Raw genomic sequence first — 20463 nt, 5'->3', positions numbered from 1 at the left:
GACTCCTCGGAAGGCTTCAGACGCCTCCCGCAGGCGGCAGCCCCGGAGGCGGCGCAGGGCAAGGGTGGCCCTGGCGAGTCCGAGGCCGGCGCGGGAGGGGAGGGCGAGCTGCGGGGCGCCGGCGACCAGCCCGAGACGCGCTCGGTATGCAGCAGCCGCAGCAGCACCAGCAGCGGCGGCGACCAGCGCGCCGGCCACCAGCACCAGCACCACCAGCCCATCTGCAAGATCTGCTTCCAGGGCGCCGAGCAGGTAAGGCCCCCGGGGGCGTGGGCTGCTCGGCCCGGCTCTGCCGGCTCCGTCAGCGGCTCCCGAGCTTTCAGCACCACGGACAGAGCTCGCCTCTCCTGCTCCGGGGAGGCTTGGCAGTTCCCGCCTGTCCACACTCTGTTAGTCCTCCCCTTACTGGAAAGGCAGATTCACGTCCGGTATGGAAGACAGTACTTGATTTGATACACACTTTCCCCCTCCACCTCGTTTTGTACATTCCTCAGTTTTTGGTGTTTTGTTTTTTTTTTTTTTGTAATAACAATGCTGTAAGTATCTCGTAAGCAAAATTAGTAAGTGGATTTTAGGTAAACCGTAGAGGCAGAATTAGAGGATGCAAAGTGAAGTCCTCTCAATATAAATACACGCGAAGGGGAAGCCCCCCCCTTCTACAAGTGTATTTTGACAATATCTTCTTAGAATACAAACTGAGCCCCCTTTCTACAAATGTATTCTGAGAGTATAGTCTTAGAAATACAAACTGACCCAACCAGAAAGGACAGAATCTTGCCTGGCTGCAAAGTTGGATGACTTAATCTTAAGTGATGTGAAAAGCCTGTGAGTTTTCCTCAGAGGAATAGGAATTTATGTTGACCTTGTGTAGGAAAGGGCTCCTGAGTCAGGCGGCGACTTTTATGTTTTGTAACAGCACCGTTCTAACATGATAAACTCTATTAGAAGTGCATGCCAAGTTGTATGGAAGAAGCCATACGGACAGAAGGATAAGCTAAGTGTCTTGCAGAGTGTGTGGTCTGAGAAAACATTAGGTTTCTTATTTAGAAAGTAAGGAAATTGCCTAAGAAAGGCAGGCTTTCAGGAATCTAGTGCCCCACGTCAATGATGCTACATTTAGAAAAAGGAAAAAAAAAAAGAAAAAAGAAAGCATTATACTGTTGCTTTCTGGGAGGCTATGCATTTCTTGCTTAGCAATGATTAAGAATAACTGCAGAGGAAATGCATCTGACCATCCACTTAAAAGTTCTTAAAGAGATTTAATAGTCCAGCTTTTCCTCAAGGGTATTGGGAGTTAGATCTTGCAGACGTTTTCTATGGTGGTAGGACATTTATGTTGTAACGCTAAGCAGTATCTTTGAAATAGGCTTAAGACTTTAATTGCATTCCCGACAGAGGTATAAAATTTTAATTTCATTTTCTAGGAGAGAGCATGGAGCCTAAGATCCTTCTGGGTAAATGGCTTTGAAAAGCAGGAAAAACAAGTGTTGGGTTTTGGAAAGAGAGACCTAGTCATGGGCATGGATATTCATACAGAGCTGGTTTCTTTTTAGGGTGAGCTGTTGAACCCCTGCCGGTGTGATGGGTCCGTTCGGTATACACATCAGCTTTGCCTGCTCAAGTGGATTAGTGAGAGGGGCTCCTGGACCTGTGAGCTCTGCTGTTACAGGTACCACGTCATAGCTATCAAAATGAAGCAGCCTTGCCAGGTAATGCATGCACGATTCTTTTCTCCAGAAAGACTTTTGCCTGAGTTGAATTGTGATTAAGGATATGCTACCTTAAATGGAAAAAACCCCCAAACAAACCGAAAAACAAAAAAACCCAACCCACCATCTTTAAGAGGGGGGGGAATAACAAGATTTAGAATTTGTGAATATGTGCTTTGAGAGAGCCGTGACATTTCCTCTGAGAAACTCAAAAGAGATTGTCAACCAAATTATTTCATTGTTTAATTTGTCATGGAGCTATGAATCGAGACCCATTTTTTGTTTAAAAAGAAACACACTAATTGGCAAAATGTTTTAGGTTCAGTAAAATAAATTTTATGAATTAGAAATGTTACAGAGTCCTGGTTTGGCTCCATATATGACAAAAGGATGCAAGTAAAACCGAACTTTACCAGTCTGTGGCAATTCTGGCTGAACTTACTAGTTCTAATTTAAACACTCTTCTTTAACTGAGCTTTCTTTTTTTTTTCCCCCAAGAGATGTTTCACATGGCTACTTTTCTATTTTTTTGCTCTGTTCAGCGACGGTGGATGCAGAAGTTATTTCCAATAAGACGACAGTAATAATATGTATTCTTCAAATCTTTGTATGCAGTCACATAATGACACAAGACACAGAACCCTGCAAGTGTCTTTGCAAAAGCTGTCTATTTTCCCAGGTGGAAAGGATTCAGTTCTTTGAGTAGACTGATTGAATGTAAAAGATAGAGGATTAAGAGTGGCATCTTAAACTAGTGAAATGGGTAATTGACCAGAGTTGGCAGTATGATGGGGCTGAAGTTAAGCAGACACAGAGAGATTGGGGTTCAAAACACAGATTAAAGAGGTAATGGAAGGAAAAACAAGAGGAAATTGAAAAGTAGAAAGGAAGAGAGTAAGAAAACCCAGTCTTGAGGTTGTCTATTAAAATTGCCATCCTTAGTTTGCATTGAATGATGGGAAGGGGGTGAGATTGTTAACCTGTGCGTAAGGACCCTGAATTACTACTGCACTAATAATTTCATTTTCATAGTTTTTAATTTGTGCATCCTTCATGTAATTTGCAATTAATTTGCATCTCAGATAGTCTCCACTTAAGGCATGATTAGCAAGCATGAAATGAAAAGATGAGTTTTCTCAAGCTGACCTGAGGCTTATAAATAATGTGAAAAGAAGAAGCGTAACTAATATGAATGAGTGACGGTATCATGCTGCAGATAGGCACAAACCGGACACATTTCCCTAGAATCTCTAATTGATGGAGCTACTTGGCTATCAATTTATGGATCTATCCTAGTTGTCTTGAGAAACAGATGGAGCCATTTCCAAAGAACAGGATATGGGCTGTGTAGTTGGATCTACAAGAATGCGAATGATTAGAAATATGTGGAAAGAAGAGACAGGGAGAGTTTTGGAGCACCATTTCTAATTGTCCAATGAACAGTGTTATAGTTGAAGATCAGCAGAATGCTAGATCTTTAAATTACTTTGGCTTAACTAGGAAGACATCCTGGTGGTGTCCGGTAAAGATTATGGACTAGAAAATCATATGGGGCAATTCTCCTTTGTTACACAGGGCCACTATGAGTGGAAATTGACTTGGTGGCACACAGCAACATGGCTGATAAGTGAAGGGGGGAAAGAGGAATAACTATATGCCTTAGCATGACTATATTCCTAATATAATTGTTATGTTAGACCATAACCATTCAAAAACTTTGACTGATGGCTTCCAGTTATAAATACATCTAATATGATTAATTTGGAAGTGAATAGAAATAGTACATTACTCATTTTAAACAATTTAAAATAATTAAAAATTTTTCCTTTTAATATATCTCCTGGAGCAAAAATAGCCAAGGGGGAAAAATTACTTTTGTGTTGTTTCATTTTGTAAAGAAAAATTGATAATTATTTTAGCATAACCAACTGGCTAAGCTGTGTATGTTATATTGTTGTTGTTATGTGCCATCGAGTCACCTATGACTCGTAGTGACCCTATGTACAACCCTAAACCCTGCTCTATTCTGTGCTAACCTTATTGTCTCTGACACACTTAACCCTAGTACCCCAGTCACTGAATCAATCCAACTCATTGAGAGTCTTTCTCTCTTGCATTGTCCCTCGACCCTTCCAAGCATGACATCCGTCTCCAAGGACTTGTCCCTTCTTGCAGCATGTCCAAAGTATGTCAGATGAAGCTTCAGAATCCTTGCCTCTAAGAAGCAGCCTGGTTTCACCCTCTCCAAGAAGAACCTGTTTGTTCTCTAAGTAGTCTATGGTATATTCAGTACTCTTCTCCAGCACCACAGCTCAAAGGCATCAGCTCTCCTATCATCCTTGATCATTGCCCAGCTCTCTGATGCATAACAAGTATATGATATAATAAGAACAAAATAGTATTCCTAACATTTTCTTTTTTAAAAAAAGAAGTAAACTGAAAAACTGATTGTCATTGTGTTGGAACTGGCTCATAGTCACATGAAAGCGAAGTATTAATTTTATACCCATGGAGAACTCTGGTGGATTCAAACTGCCAGCCAGAGAGGCACTGCTTTTGAGTTAGCCATGCTATAATCTGTGCCAAGAGTAATATACTCTCTATTTGTTGTGGTTGTTGTTATGTGCTGTTGAGTCACCTGTGACTCATAGAGACCCTATGTACAGTAGCTCTGAAGCCTGCCCTGTCCTAAGCCAGTCTCACTGACTCTGACACACCTACTCCCATTGTCCTAGTTACTGTATCAATCCATCTCATCTGGGTTTTTTCTCCTCTGCTCTGTCTCTCCATCCTTCCAAGCATGGGGTCTTTCTCCAAGGATTAGACCCTCCTGGCCACATTCCTAACCTCCAAGGAGAAACTTGGTTTCACCCTCTCAAAAATAGATCTATTTGTTTTCTTGGCAGTCCATTGTATGTTCAAGACTCTTCTCCAGCACCACAACTCAAAGGCATCAATTTTTCTTCTGTCATCCTTAGTTATCCAGCTCTCTGATGCATAACAAATAATTGTGAAGACGATGGATGGACTATTGTTTCTCAGCACTCTGGAAAGGTCCCTGACAGCAGATTAACCTAATGCAATTCAACTTTTGATTTTTTTGACTGCTGGTGTGCCTAATACAGGTCATGGTCTTCTCAATTACTTGTTATGCTTCAGAGAGTTGGACAATGACTAAGGATGACAGAAGAAGAATAGATGTCTTTGAGTTGTGGTGCTGGAGAAGAGCCTTGAACATACATACCATGGACTGCCAAGAAAACAAAATCTGTCTTGGAGAGGGTGAAACCAAGTCTCTCCTTGGAGGCTAGGATTTTAAAGCTCTGCCTCACTTACTTTGGGCACATGGCCAGGGGAGATCGGTCCTTGGAGAAAGACATCATTCTCAGAAGCGTGGACGGACAGAGCAGGAGAGGGAGATCCCGGATGAGATGGATTGATACAGTGACTGGGGCAATGGGGGTTGATGCGTCAGAATTAGTGAGACTGGCTCAGGACAAGGAAGGGTTCAGAGCTGCTGTACATAGGGTCACTGTATGTTGCAGGTGATTCAACGGCACATAACAACAATAACATACTATGACAGGTTTTGGAAGCAGGAGAGCAATCCACTTCCTAAATAACATGCCCCCGGAAACTCTATGAACTTTGATAAATGTCGATAGGTGTAGAGGGGCTTCAGGCCTTTTGTTCAGAGGGTCACTATGAGATGTACTCGACTCGAAGGCAACCAGTGACAACACCACCAAACCTGAATTGATTGAGGTGACCTGGGTGGTTCTTTTCAGTCTCCCAGAGGATTGGCTGGATTTGGACTTCCAACACAACTCACTTATTTGACTTGTTTTTGGCCCTGACTGCAGGCGCAGTTGGGTCTGTCAGTTGATGCTTCGCACAAGTCGGCAGTTGGAACCCAAGAGGGTGAGAGTGGCAGTTAGACTCTCTTAAGGCCCAATCTGGGAAGTGGCACTGCTTCACTAACGCATCATTCTCTTGGTAAAACAAACCCAGTCTGGATTCATGAGAAGAAATAGTGGAGTTAATCTCTGGAGTTGGGTCCACTGAGGTAGTTGTTGTGTTGTTGGATGCCATCAAATAGAGCACGACTCATAGCGACCTATGAACAAAAGATCTGAACCCTGTTCTATCCTGCGCCATCCTCACACTTTCTGACACAGAAGAGCTCATTGCAGCAGTCACTGTCAATCCATTTGGTTGAGGGTCTTCTTCTCTTTCACTGACCCTCCACTTTTCCAAACTTGATGCCCCTCTACAAGGAATAGCCTTTTCTAAAAACATACCTGAAGTATATAAGATAAAGTTGTATCGCCTTTGCCTCCAAGGAGCATCTTCTCCAAGACGTCTCTGTTTGCTCTTTTGTCAATCCATAGGATGTTCAACGCTCTTGTCCAGCACCGCAGCTCAAAGGCATCAGTTCTTCTCCTGTCATCCTTATTAATTGTCCAGCTCTCAGATGAATAACAAGTCATTGGAAAGACCAGGGCCTGGTCGTTAGTAGTAAAGACTTGTTTTCAAGACATTTGAACTAATGAAGATGTGTTTGAACTCCTCCTTGTCTCCAAAACCTATTTTACTCATTAACACACCCAAGATGATATGCTCATGGTATTTTAAAAGTAAAAGCTCATATTGCTGTGACCCTCAGAAAATGGTCTGAAATTAGTGAATGGCAAGATTGTAGAAGGTCTAATTTATTTTAAAATACTGGTGACATTATAAACTTATCAAGCAGTATTACAGTTTATGAATGTTTTCTGTACTTTTTTTCAACGAATATGAATATTTGGAGACAAAGCACTTTGGTAGATTAGTATTGTACTGGATTCTTGAAGTTTGCTGCAAAAGCCATAATGGGCTGCCTATGAATAGAAAAAGTAACGTAAATGGATGGTGATAATAGTTATGCTACTGCAAGGAACCTCAACTGTGCCTCAGTTTAAAACCAAACATCAATGCCATCGCTTCAATTTCAACTCATGGTGACCCTATAAGGCAGAGTAGGACTGATCCACAGGGGTTCCTAAAGCTGTAAATCTTTATGGGGGTTGTTTGCCCCATCTTCCTCCCACAGATCAGACTAGCCTGTGAATTTGAAGCTCTGTCTTTTCAACAGTAAGGTTTTCTTTAACCCCATCATACCAGGCCTCCTGACCTCAGTTTACTCATTTTTAAAAGAGAGTAGTAATGATGCCTCTTTCTCACACATTACTGTGATAATTAGATTCACAAATGCATGTCATGTATTTAGGACAGAATAATGGGAGCTCTGGTAACCTAGTGGCAAGAAGCTGAGCTGCAATCCCGAAGGCACGTGGTTCGAGGCCGCCAGCTGCTCCATGGGAGAAGGATGGGCAATCCCCTCCCATGCAGTAAAACCCCCCAGAGGGTCAGCTGTGGTTCGGTTCCAGCTCTACAGGACACAACACCAATGTGGGCATGTTGACCTGGTAGTTAGAAGGCATTTAATCAGCTGGGGACCTCTGGCTGCCTACAGGTCTCTGTGATCCCTTCATTCTCTTGCTACTGAAGAGAACTTAATAATGACTTCCCACATTTGCCTTCCTGTTGGACTTTGGCTCTCATTTTCTCATTTTCTCTTTCTGGCAGCCTATCTCCTTTTTTATTGGTTTGCTTACAAAGTTCGTATGTACTGTGTTTCACACTATTCTTCATTCACATTGTGTTTCATACAGTCATTCCCATGCATTATGTTTTATAAAATTAATCACCATTGTACCTTGCCCATCATTACCCTGTCTTTTAAGGTCTCCACTGGATCCTTCCTTCACCCCCTCCCTCCACCCACTAAATTGTGCAGCCCTGGGATTTCTCCTCTACTCATCCTCACCCCTCTGCTCCCACCCCTTCTTCCCTTGGGTCCCCAGACTTGTTTTACTAGTCATCCTTCTATTTGTGCAGTATTTATCCTTATGAAACTGAGTTATTTCACTCAGCATAATGCTCTCTGGTCTTTCCCAAGTTATGCAGTATTTTTTAAAATCATTGCTCCTGAGTGCTGTATACTATTCCATTGTGTGAATATACCACCGATTTCTCAATCCATTCACTTGTGGTTGGACATTTGGGCTGTTTGCATGTTCTTGTGATGGTGAATAATGCTGATATGAACATTGGTGTACAAATCTCTGTTTGTATCACGCTGCTAATTTCCTTGGGGGTATATTCCTAGTAGTGGAATAGCTGTGTCATACAAAGTTTCTGTGTTCGACTTTTTGAGGAAACGTCTGGCAGCCTATCTTAAATAAGGAACTTGGTTTTGTTCTTGTTATGTGTCATTGAGTCACCTGCGACTCCTTGAGACGCTATGTACAGTAGCTCAGAAGCCTGCGCTGTCTTGAACCAGTCTCACTGACAGACACACCTACCCTTGTTGTTCTAGTTACTGTATCAGTCCACCTCGTCTGAGATCTTCCCTGCAGTAGTTAGGTACAGTCACCTCAGCACATGAGAGCATGTGTTTTTTTCAGATGTCCCTCATTTACTCTAGCTCTTACATGCAGGCTTTTGAAGGCTGCTCATAGGTGGAGGCATGAGATGCTTTTCAGTGTGTCCAAGTGTAGGGCCGTGCCATTCATCTGCAGAGCAGGTATTGCATGTTTATACACTGGGAAGCTCCCTGTCAGTGGGGTGAGTGAGAGATTCAGACTGCCGGGAATCTTGGAAAGTCCCTGGGGAGCAATCAGAGGAAGCCTAGGCAGTTGGCTGAGCATCAGTCACCTGGAATAGGAGCTCCCTCTGACTTTCCTTCCTCCTGTTCTGGTGCTCATTGAGCCAGAACAAGGGAGTATCCATGCCAGCCCGCCTTCCCTACTTGAGAGGGCCTTAACCTAGGTCATAGATGTCTGTAGATACTGTGCTTATGGTGAGTTTACTAGCTTGTAATGTTTCTATTAGCCTTTACCTTACTGCTTTTCCTTTAAACACTTAAAAGTGCTGGTAGCAGCGAGACAGGTCTTCTTACAGCATGAATAACGAATGACTGCATTTCTCCCTGGAAGGTTGTGAATGGAAAGCACTTTCCATTTTTGTGGAAACTCTGCAAGCAATCGTTATCATTTGGGAGGAGAGAGGATTTGGCACCAGTGGTTATCAACCTGAGATGCAATTTCTGCAGCGAGCTCCAGTGGCTCAGTGGAAAGGAGTTGCACTGTCAACCCACAGCCTCGTGGTTCGAATCCACCAGCTTCTCTGAGAGAGAAAGATGGACAGCCATGCGATTATTGCCTCTGAAAAGCCACTGTCAGCGATGGCTTGGTTCTGATGTGATAGCACACATTAACGTACTAAAAAAGCTAAGATACTTGTAGAACTTTTATTAGCTTCTTGAGGCTGTTGTGGCTGTTTTCCTAAATGAGGCCTCATCTCGAAAGAGCTGCGTCCACTTTTGAAAGAGATTGTGATTTGCGATGTTGACATGGCTGATGTAGTTGAAGAACTCTTCTCCCATTCTGAAATGGGAATAAGAAAATGTCATGGCTCTTGTGTTGCTTGTATGTCATTTGCAAGGTCACCTTGCAAGGCACTGCCTTGCACTGCCACTGAGTCCAATCGAGAGTGACTCTTTATATGGGAGAAGTGGCTGCTGACTTTGAACCTCCAACCCTCTTGTTAGCAGCCTGACACATTGTACACTATACCACCAGGGCTCCTGGACATTTGAAATACTCTCAGTCCTATACATCTGATAATATAAAACTGGATACTCCAGAACCTTTTTGACATCATGATGCATTAACACCTTTGCTTCCCCCTGCCCCCCCCAAGTTGTTGTTTGACTCGATATTCTCTGTATGTTTAACAGCACACAGTAAGCCGGAGTAAGTTAGAAACAGTTTTAAAATTTAATAATTAAATGCATATAATGGCATATTTTCTAGGTAATTAAAAATGTCAAAATAAATGAAGAACATTCCATGCAGCAATTTCCTCGCCTGTGGGATTATTTTTTTTCCTTTCCTTTGCCTTCTAATTCTCAAAACACACAAATCTGCATTTTACTCACTCGAACAGATTAATGATTCACCACCGTATAAAATATGTAAATCCTACTCTTTGCACTCCTGTAGCCATCATACAATTAGCATAGAGACGATGTGCATGGTGATTGTACACTTTCCTCAAAAGCCAGATGGTTCTGATGAGGAATGGGTCTTTCAGGAAACTAGGCATAGGCACCTTTAAGTTTTCTGTAGTGTAGTTGAGGGATGACGTAATTCCTGTAGGTGACAGTCTCCAAGACGTTCTTTTGTTTGTATACTTTTTTTATTTAATGGGCAAAAAAGTCTTTTTCATTAAACTTGGCCCCGCCTACTGTTCCTAAGTGGATTCTGATTCATGGAGATCGTTCACCCAGTTGCTGTGTATGTGAGTCTTAAAGGATGAAAATGGCCTCATCTTTCTCCCTTGGAGCAACTGGTGGGTTCGAACTGCCCATCTCTTGGTTAGCAGCTCAACACTTGACCCACTGTGCCACCAGGGCTCATTGGTTTTGTTGTTGTTAGGTGCTGTCAAGTTGAGTATGACTTAGAGTGATTCCATGATTCGAACTCTGCCCTGTCCTGTGCCATCCTCAGAATCTTTGACACACCCTGGCCCATCGCTGCAGTCACTGTGCCAGCCCACTTGATTGGCTTTAGTTGATGCTAAATTATTATTTCAGAATGAGGAACAAGAGTCAATGGCCAAATTAGAAGATAGTCTGAAATAAGAGCTGTCGTGTCTCCCACATAATTTTTATTTATTTCAGCAACATTAATAAAACCTAGCACCATTATAACTTCAGGTAGATTCTTGAGCCCAGCAATACTTTTCTGGCATGAAAACTGGTGGTCTCCTGTTTCTTAGTTTTGTTGTTATTATTAGGTGCCGTCCAGTGGAGTACAACTCATAGCAACCCTATGAACAACAGATCTGAACCTTCTCTCCTGTTCCATCCTCACACTTCCTGACACGCTAGAGCCCATTGCAGCAGTCTGTGTCAATCCACCTCGTTGAGGGTCTTCCTCTCCTTTGCTGGCTCTCTGCTTTACTGAGTTTCGTGCCTCTCTCCAAGGAATAGCTCCTCCTAGCGCCATGCTTGAAGTATGTGAGGTGAAGCTACATCATCTTTGCCTCCAAAGAGCACTCTGGCTGCACCCTCCCCAAGACCTATCTGTTAATTCTTTCGGCAGCCCAAGAGTTCAGTACTCTTCTTTCACACCAGAGTTCAAAGGCATCAATTCATTTTCTGTCATCTTTATTCATTGTCCAGCTCTCAGATGTATAGCAGGTGACTGAAAAGACCATAGCCTCAATCAGATGTACCTTAGTCTTCAAAGTGACATCATTGCTCCTTAAGAATTTGGAGAGGTTCTTGACTGCACATTTTCCCAGTGCACTCTGTCTCCTGTTTTCATGATTGTTAGTATCGAGAGTGTTGATTTTGGATCCAAATAATATAAAGTTGTTGACAGTTTCAGGTTTTTCTCCGTCTCTCATGATGTTGCCTGTTGGTTCAGTGGTGAGAGTTTTTGTTTTCTTGATGTTGAGACGCAACTCATATTGAAGGCTGTATTCTTTGATTTTCTTCCTTATAAATTGCTCATTGAGCTAGAAAAAGAATGCAGCCATACTGTCCCCCCTTCCCATTTGGGAGCCGTTGAGTCTTATCCTGGTCCATAGGCTTTTGTGAATATTAGATTTCTGGAGATTTAGATTCCCTTTTCCTAAAGGTTACACTGCTGCAGTTACCCTACACTCTTGTCCTGATAGTCTCGGAGTACTGACAATTGGAGCATGTATGAACAGAAACACATTACAGGCAGGAGTGCCAGTCCTGTGATGGTCCGTAATGAGCAGGTATTGCTTGATTCAGTCACTCTAGTTTCCCCAGTTTCTCTATTCCACACACATTTGCTTTCTGCATTATCTTGCTGTTTTAAAGTGCATTTTTTAATTTGTGAAAATGTCTATTGCTGTGCTCTGTTTGTTTCTCGACACGTCATTGTAAAAAGACTGAACTGGAGAAGTGGATTGGTTAAAGTGAGGTAGGGTGACAAGATTGGCCAGGTGGGAAATTGTTTCTAGGTACCGTGGACTCAGCTGGGATTCACAGCAGCCCTGTGAACCACAGATCTGGACTTGGCCTTTCCTGAGCCTTTCTCATGCTCTCCAGCATGCTTGAGCCCATTGTCACCGTCACTATGTCAGCTCACCTTATTGAGGATCTTCCTCTCTTTCTCTGATGCTCTACCTTTCCTAGCATGCAGTCTTTTCCCAAGAACTAATCAATTCCTCCTGACACCATGCCCAAAATATGTGAGACTAGTTTCATCATCCTTTCCTCAAAGGAGCACCCTTCCAAATGTAGGAGCTACATTTCTTCAAGGCAGATTTATTTGTTCCTACAGCAGTCCATCAGTGCCCTTCATCAGCACTACAATTCGGTGGCATCAGCTCTTCTGTCTTCCTTATTTATTGTCCCACTTTCAGATGTATCGGAAGCAATTGAAAACACTGTGGCTTGAGTCAGGTGCACTTTAGGCTTTAAACCCATATTCTTGAGTTTTAGCACTTTGGAGAGGTCTTTGGTAGCAGAATTTTCCACATGCTACACACACACACACACACACACACACACACACACATGGGTGTGTGTGTTGTCATTTTTTTTAAAGTTATTATTAATAAATCATGTGGTTGTTAGGTGCTGTTGTGTCTACTACAACCTGCATCGACTGTATGACAGCAGATCTGAACCACTGTCCTATCCTGGTGCCATTCTCAACTTTTCTGACATTCCAGAGCCCATTGCAGTAGTCACTGTGTCAACTCACCTGGTCAAGGATCAGACCCTCTTGCTTTCCAAGCATCCTGTCCCTCTCCAAGGAGTAGTCTCTACTAGTAACATGCCCAAAGTACGTGAGGCAAAGCCTCACCATCCTTGCCTCCAAAGAGCATTCTAGCTTCACCCTCTTCAAGACATACTTGTTCTTTTGGCCATACATGGGATGTTCAGTGCTCTTCTCCAACATCACGACTCAAAGGCATCAATTCTTCTGTCATCGTATTCATTGTCTAGCTCTCAGATGGCATAGCAAGTGATTGGAAAGACCATGGCCTGAATGAGACATATCTTAGTCTTCAAATGGATATCATTACTTCTCAATAATTTGGAGATGTCCCTAACTGCAGACTTTCCTAATATAATATGTCTCTTGATTTCCTGACTGCTGGTACCAAGTGTATTAATTGTGGATTCAAGTAAGATGAAATTGTTGATAATTTCCGCCTTTTCTCCAAATTTCATGATGTTGCCTATTGGTCCAGTGGTAAGAATCTTTGGTTTTTTGACATTAAAATGCAATCTATATTGAAGTTGCAATTCACAGTAAATAAATCTTTGATGGTACAAAATCTTACCATGTGATCTTCAGCCTCATTTTGTCACTAAGTCTGTATTTTTGAAATACCGGTTCTGCTTCTTTGTTTCCAACTTTTGCATTCCAATCACCATTTTATTATTAATGCGTCTTCGTTACATGTTTGATCAATTTCAGAACACAAAAATTGGTGGAAATTAATTTCCTCATCTTTGGTTTAGTGTTGGTATTTCCATTTGAATTAGAGTTGTATTAGAGTCTTTCTTGTATGCATATGTATAGTATCCTATCACTGACAGCATTGTTTGTGAGGATAGCTCTTGAAATGTTCTATAACTGCGATTCCATTTTTCTTAAGCTTGTCATTCCTGGCATGTGATTCAAAGTGGCCAGGACTAGTCTGTCTCAGTTTTCTAGTGCCCAGAATGCCAGCATTTATGCTTTTCATTCTGTTTTTGACAACTTCCAATTTTCCTAGATTTATACTTTGTACTTTCCGTGCTTCAGTTATTAATGAATGTTTTCAGATAGAAGAGCCTTTTTTTATGTCCAAAATGTCTTCCTAAGTAGTATTTATCTCGTTATTGAAACTAGGAGTCTGTAGATGTTGTCTATAAAGGCCTAGATTATAAATATTTTAGGCCTTTGGTCATCCTGTTTCTGCTTCAACTGTAGGTGTGTTGTTGTTATTGTGTACCATCGAGTTGGAACTGACCCATAGCTGACCCTCCAGAAGGTTTTCAGAGGCAGTAAATTGCATGGGAGGAGATTGCTCATTACCTTGTTTTATTGTGGTTTTTTTTAATGTTATTACACTGTTTGTGGCAGTTCTCTGCTGAGCAAGTTTTTGGCTCCACTTTTCCACAGCATGTGCTCCCTTTGTGTCCCCATGTCACATTTTTGTATCTCAAAGTATTTTAAACTTTATTATGCTAGTGTTGCACACTTATGGTGCTCAGAGGACTTGGTGGTGTGGAGTTGCACTGCCTATCCAAAACCACATGAAAGGTGGGCAGTCTCCTCCGGTGTGATTTACAGCTTCTGAAAACCCACTGAAGGGTCAACTACGAGGAGGTTCTGACTCAACAGAACCCAACAAAAGCAACATTGTCCACTTAGTACAGAATACAACGTAGTTTAGACAAACACTTATGCACTGGGAAAACAAGAAAATTCATGTGACTCAATTTACTGCAATATTAATTTATCAAGGTAGTCTGTAACTGAATCCAAATCTTTCCTTACATGTTCCTGTACTTAACTTTGCAATTGAAGCTTGAAAGCTAGACCAGCCACAGACGGGAAAAAGAGTGACTGGCTGTTTCAGCATAACTTTACCATTGCCAACACCGTAATTCAGATTCTTAAGTCTTCCTTGTGGATTATCTACTTTTCAGATGCATATTAAGCAGTTAAAAACTACCACGGCTTGGGTCAGGCACACCTTAGTTTTTCAGCTGATATCCTTCTTAACACGCTGAAGAAGTCCTTGACAGCAGATTTGCCCAATGCAACACATCTTTTCCTTTTTTGACTACTTACTTCTTGAGTATTGGTTGTAGAGCTAAGTATAATGAACACATTGAAATTTTCAGTCTGTCTTTCTGTCAAAATGCTGTGCATTGATCCAATATTGAGGATGTTTGTGGTCTTGGTCTTGAGGTATTTGGAAGGCTTTAGTATTTTAGTAAGTGCTTTATGTTTTCTTCACTTTGAGAAAGCAAGCTGTGCCATCTGCAAATTGCAGCTGGAGTCTTCCTTCAATCCTGATACCAATTTCTTCTTCATATAGTTCAGCTATTTGAATGTTTTAGTCAGCATACAGGTTGAACAGATATGGAAAAATAATACAATCCTGACACACGTTTCCTGATTTAAAACCAGGCTTATCTGCTCATTCTGTTTGAACAACCACTGTTGGGTTCATGTATATGTGAGATGGAACGCATCATGATAGATGGAGTCGGCCTGAGTGAACTAAACTGGGTTGCCAATGACCATTTTGAATAAGACTAACAGATGACATGTTGAAGAGGAATGTGTGGCACTCATTGTCAAAAAGAACATTTCACGATATGTTCTGAATTTCAGGGCTGGCAGTGATAGAATAATATCATATGCTAATAAAGAACTCTTGTTAATATGATATTTATTCAAATGTATGAACCAGTCATTAAAGCCAAGGTGAAGAAATTGAGGCTTTCTACCAACACTTTTTGTAGTCCGAAATGAATCGAACGTATCATTGAGATGCATTAATAATAATTAGTGACTGGAATGCAAAAATTGGAAAGAAGAAAGACTGGTAATTGGAAAATATTATCTTCATGACACAAATGAAGGGGGAAATTGCATGACAGAATTTATACAGTGAATGATTTTATTTATTGTAAATTAGTAGTTTCTATTCTTTGTTAAAAACTATAAAAGGCAGCTACATATTGTGTGAGTGTACTATATTTCTCAATCCAATCATTTGTTGATGGACATCTAGGCTGTTTCCATGTTCTTGCTATTGTAAATAATGTTATGATGAACATGGGAGTACAAATCCCTGTTTGCATCTTGGATATGTTTTTCTTGGACTATATTCCTAATAGTGGTATTACTTCACATGATGGGATACTATGCAGCACTCAGGAGCAGTGATTTTAAAAACTACTATATAACATGGGAGAGACTAGGGAGTATTATACTGAGTGAACTAACTTAGGCACATAACAACAAATTTCTTTATAAGACCATTAGTGTAAAAATAGAAGGCTAAACAATGAGATGTGTGTAAATATCAAAAGAGGATAGGGGAGGTAGCAAGAAGACTGAGAGTGGGGAGAGGGGAAGATCATGGAGTCATAGAGTTTGGTGGGTGGAAGGAGAGAGCAAAAAAATGTGCATGAGTGAAACATAATTTTTAAAAAAGAGAGAAAAAGATAGATATCTGCATGGACCTTACCTGATGTAATAAATGCATAGTAATGTTCTGAAGTGCTTGACAAGGGTATTTCAGAATAAACCTCAAGTGAATCAGGGTAGTATGAGTAGTTTGCATTTGACTACTCAACAAACATTTGGCAGTTGGAACCTACCCAGGGTACCACAGAAGTTAGGACTGACTGACTGCTTCTGTAGAAATTGCTACAAACCAACCAAACCAGACTAAAACTTTTGGAAGATGTAGAAGGTCTACTTTGAGTATGTGGGGCCATTATGAATTAGCATCTGCTTGGTGGCAGTGAGTTTGATTGCTTTGTTTAGGTCCTGGAGCCAGCCAGGCTCTCTCATCTCAGGGAGCATTGGGAGAATGCCCCTCATACTGACACCTCTGCTGGCTTGATGGTAAGAAGTTGCACTACCAACCCAAAGACATGCATTTCTGATCCACCAGCTCCTTCCGCGCATTTTACAACCTCTGACCACCATCCGGAGGGTCAACTATGGGTCAATTCCAACTCAATTGTACATAACAGCCTCACACTCAGGGTTGTGTTTGGGTTTCCAGGTTTGTCTTCTGAAAGGAGAAGAAGATACCACAGTAGGTGTGGAAAGTTTAGATGGAGCCAACGAAAGAGCCCGTGAGATTGAGCCAGGGCCATAGGTTTTGCTTACTGGAAGGAAGTTGCTAACTGCAGAGGCTTCTTGCATCTGTGTTGCTAGACTGAACCTGAACTTGCACTGTGTATATCTTTTGCTTTCCCCTCACATGTTTCCCTAATTCCACAACTGAGAATAAAAAAAAACCAACCCCAAAACAAGTTATGTAACACAGCAGGAACACACACACACACACACACACACACACACACACACACACACACAGAGATACACTCAGACATTTCCAAATGTATTGAAGTTCTGTTAACACTGCAGCCTGTTAAGTGTGCAATAACATGATGGAAGTTAGCTAAGTTATCAGACTATGGCAAAGAGTAATGACATGACCATGTTGTTAATGAGTCCCGTAGAGTCAGAACTGACCCATAACTAACCCTCCAGTGGGTTTTCAGAGGAAGTTTATCACACAGGAGGAGATGGCCCATGCTTCTCCTGGAGCGTAGCTGGTGGCTTCAAACCACATGCTTTCAAGATTGCAGGACAGCTTCTTGCCACTAGGCTACCAGCGCTCCCTACAATGGCACAGAGTCATGATATAACCGTGTTGTTGTTGTTGATTGCCATTGAGTCAAGCACGACTCATAGTGACCCTGTGAACAGAAGGCCTGACTATAGTAATTTATCAAAATTTATAGAGTTTCCAGAAGCATGTTGTTTTAGGAAGTGGATGCCATTCCTGCTTCTAGGACATGCCATAGGCTTCTGGAAAACTGGTACTAGTAGTCTTGCACGATGCAGAGATGCCACAATCTGTAACAATAAAACAGAACACACACACACAAAATTAGGTTTATCCACTTCAGTGGGATTGATTCCAATTGTAGTGATCCTGGAAGTATAATTTTGAGATATGAGTCTATATATATGTGTGTGTACGTGTGTGTACGTGTGTGTGTGTGTGTTAATGAAAAGGAACTCTAATTGCACAGTGCTTACTGCTAACTGAAAGGTTGGCATTTTGAACTCGCCATCTGAGAAAAGACTTGGTAATATGCTTCCATATGGATTATAGACTAGGAAATTATTTTGAGTCATCTTGGGTCACTGTGACTAGAGGTGCAACCAGGTGCTCCCTGGAGGCAAGTATAATGAAACTCTGTGTCACAAACCTCTGGTGTATTGTCAGGAAAAAGACATCGTGTTGGAAAAGTCAAAGATCAAGGAATGAGAGGTAGACCCCCAGGCGATGGATTGATCCAGGAGGCTGGAACAGTGAACTCTGGCATGACAGAGGTTGTAAGGATGGCACAGGATAGAGCGAGATTGTCCTTTGTTGTGCACAGGGTTGCTTGGAGTTGTTAACTTGATAGCACTTAACAACAACTAAAAAGTGAGTCAGAATTGACACAACAACTCAGTAAAGCTGAGGTTTATTTCCTTGCTTATTTTGTGGACATCCAGTAAAGAGTTCTTGTGTGAATGAAGGATTGCAGGCATACGTGAATGCTTTACCAAGGTGGCCAGCAGACATCAAAGTTTGACCAAGCTGTCTGAGCTAGCATTTCTGTACTAAAACATGTGACTTAAGGAAACCAAATAGCATCCTTGCTCACCCATTAGCCATCTGCTGACTGATGCTGCCTGTCCCCTCCTCAGGTTTTGTCTTCTAATAATGCTTTCAATCCTGAAGCTGCCTGGGCAATTATGTTCAGTTCTTCAGTCCACAGTAAGAGGGCCTTGAGAGCAATACAGCTATCTATTTTTAAAAACCCTAGCAATTTTTTCCTTTAAGAAAAGCATCCAGTGAGACATTTCTGCTCTTTTCAAATGCGAAATGTCATGAAGAAGGGCTCTGCGGATGCTAAATTACCCGTGTGTGACACACTCACTTTCAGGAGGTTGTCATTAGTTGAAGGATTCCATCCAGCGTTTGTCCAGGGAATTTGAATAATTTGTTGGGAGATTTTACACGGGTCGGGTCTATTGGAGCCTTGAAGAATGTCTTCTGGATATAATTTGTGTGTGTGCATGTGTGTGTGTGTGTGAAAATCTGCCACCTAGATGAAGACAAAGTGAATTTATTTGATAAGTGCTTCATATGGTTGTAACATCACTTCTTGAATGAATTTTCGCTGGTAAGTAGAGTGCTCTGGCAGGCTGCTTCCTTCAAGCTCTTTTCCTCCTCTGCTTTGGCAGCTGCCTTTTCCAGGTTGTGGCTGATGCTAAAAGGACTTGGAACAGAGGAAACTGGAGTTATGGTTTTGGTGGCTCAGTGCTTACCATTTTGTGCTGCTAATCAGAAGATCAACAGTTCAAACACACCACCTTCTTTCTCTAAGGGAGACAACTGCAGCAATCTCTTCCCTTTAAGGTTTGTTCTTGTTAGAGGGAGCTCTGGTGGCCTAGTGGCTGGAAGCTGCACTACAGTCCAAAGGCTGCGTGGTTCAAATCTGCTGAGAAGGAAGGACAATCTCTTCCTGTACCAGTCAGATCTGAATTTGGTACACACAAAAAAATAATAAAATAAAAAAGATTTGTTGTTGTTGTTGTTAGGTACCACTGAGTTGACTACAACTATAGGGATGTTACTGGATTCAGAAGAGGACGTGGCATAAGGGTTATCATTGATGATGTCAGGTGACCCTTGCTAAAAGCAGAGAACACCAGAAACACATCTGTGGTTGTTAGTGACCCTCTAAACAGAAGTTCTGAACCCTGGCCTATCCTGGGCCATCCTCCTCATCTCTGAGACATTTAGGCCTATTGCCAAAGTCACTGTGTCAATCCATCTCACAGATGGGCTCTTTTACTCACTCTCTTCCTTTTTCAAGTATGATGCCTTTCTCCAAGAAATAGCCTCTTCTAGCCACATGCCCAAAGTAAGTGAGATAAAGCGTCACTATCCTTACTTCCAAGGAGTATTCTGGCTGCACTTTCTCCAAGATAATATGTTTATTCTTTCGGTGATCCATAGACTATTCAGTACCTTTCTCCAATGCTACAAATTAATTCTTCTGTTATCCTTATTCATGTTATAGTTCTCAGAGGCATGGCAGGTGATTGAAAAGATCATGGCCTGAATAATGCATACCTTAGTCTTCAAACTGACATCATTGCTCCTCAGTGCTTTGGTGAGGTCCCTGACAGTGGACTTGCCCAGAGCAATACATCGCTCGATATTCTGACAACATCAGGGATGCTGTTTGTGAATCCAGTAAGATTCCCATTTCTCAGGGAGTTCTGGTGGCCTAGTGGCAGGAAGCTGCACTGCAGTTGCAGAGGTACACGGTTCGAATCCACCAGATGCTCTGCTGTAGAACGAGGGGTAATCTCCTCCTGTGCCAGTTGGATCCTATTTGATAGTACACAGGCGCTCGCGCGCGTGCGCACACACACACATAAAAAAATTTAAAATCAAGATGACCATTTCTTGATGTTAGCCATAATTTTGTTTGATCCACATAGTCATAATGCCTTTGCATAGTTAATAAGACACAAATAGATATTTTGTGCTGTTAACCATAAGGTTGACATTTCAGATCTACCACTCGCTTTAAGCAAGAAAGCTGAAGTGGTCTCTCACGTTAATATTTGTTGGTATTAGGTGCCTTTGAATTATTCTGGCATTCTGTTTTCAGCCAGGATGCATGTGACATCAACAGTGATAACACTGACACCACAGCCGCTTCTAAACCCAGCTTCAACTTCTAGTGCTTCTCTCAAGGTGCTGTTTTAGCCATTTTTGGATGATCGTCAGCAATATTTTGCTTGCCTATGATAGTAATTTTTTTTCCTTTGAG

At 41.8% G+C, this 20463-nt stretch overlaps 1 protein-coding gene across 1 annotated transcript in view; it reads left to right on the top strand.

Moving 5' to 3' along the window:
* The first annotated feature begins 6 nt into the window (after positions 1 to 6).
* MARCH11 (membrane-associated ring finger (C3HC4) 11) overlaps positions 7 to 20463 on the top strand; it is a 203117-nt gene continuing 182660 nt past the window's right edge. The window contains exons 1-2 of the mRNA XM_006895010.1: positions 7 to 252; positions 1554 to 1709. Of these exons, the coding sequence (XP_006895072.1) occupies positions 1692 to 1709 (18 nt within the window). The 5' untranslated portion in view covers positions 7 to 252; positions 1554 to 1691. The remainder of the gene's footprint in view (positions 253 to 1553; positions 1710 to 20463) is intronic.

Source organism: Elephantulus edwardii, unplaced genomic scaffold, assembly GCF_000299155.1.
Source record: "Elephantulus edwardii isolate Elephantulus edwardi_28Jun2011 unplaced genomic scaffold, EleEdw1.0 scaffold00153, whole genome shotgun sequence".
NCBI classification, from domain to species: domain Eukaryota; kingdom Metazoa; phylum Chordata; class Mammalia; order Macroscelidea; family Macroscelididae; genus Elephantulus; species Elephantulus edwardii.
Note: the sequence above shows the minus strand (reverse complement) of the source record. Positions and strands in the feature narration are given on the sequence as shown.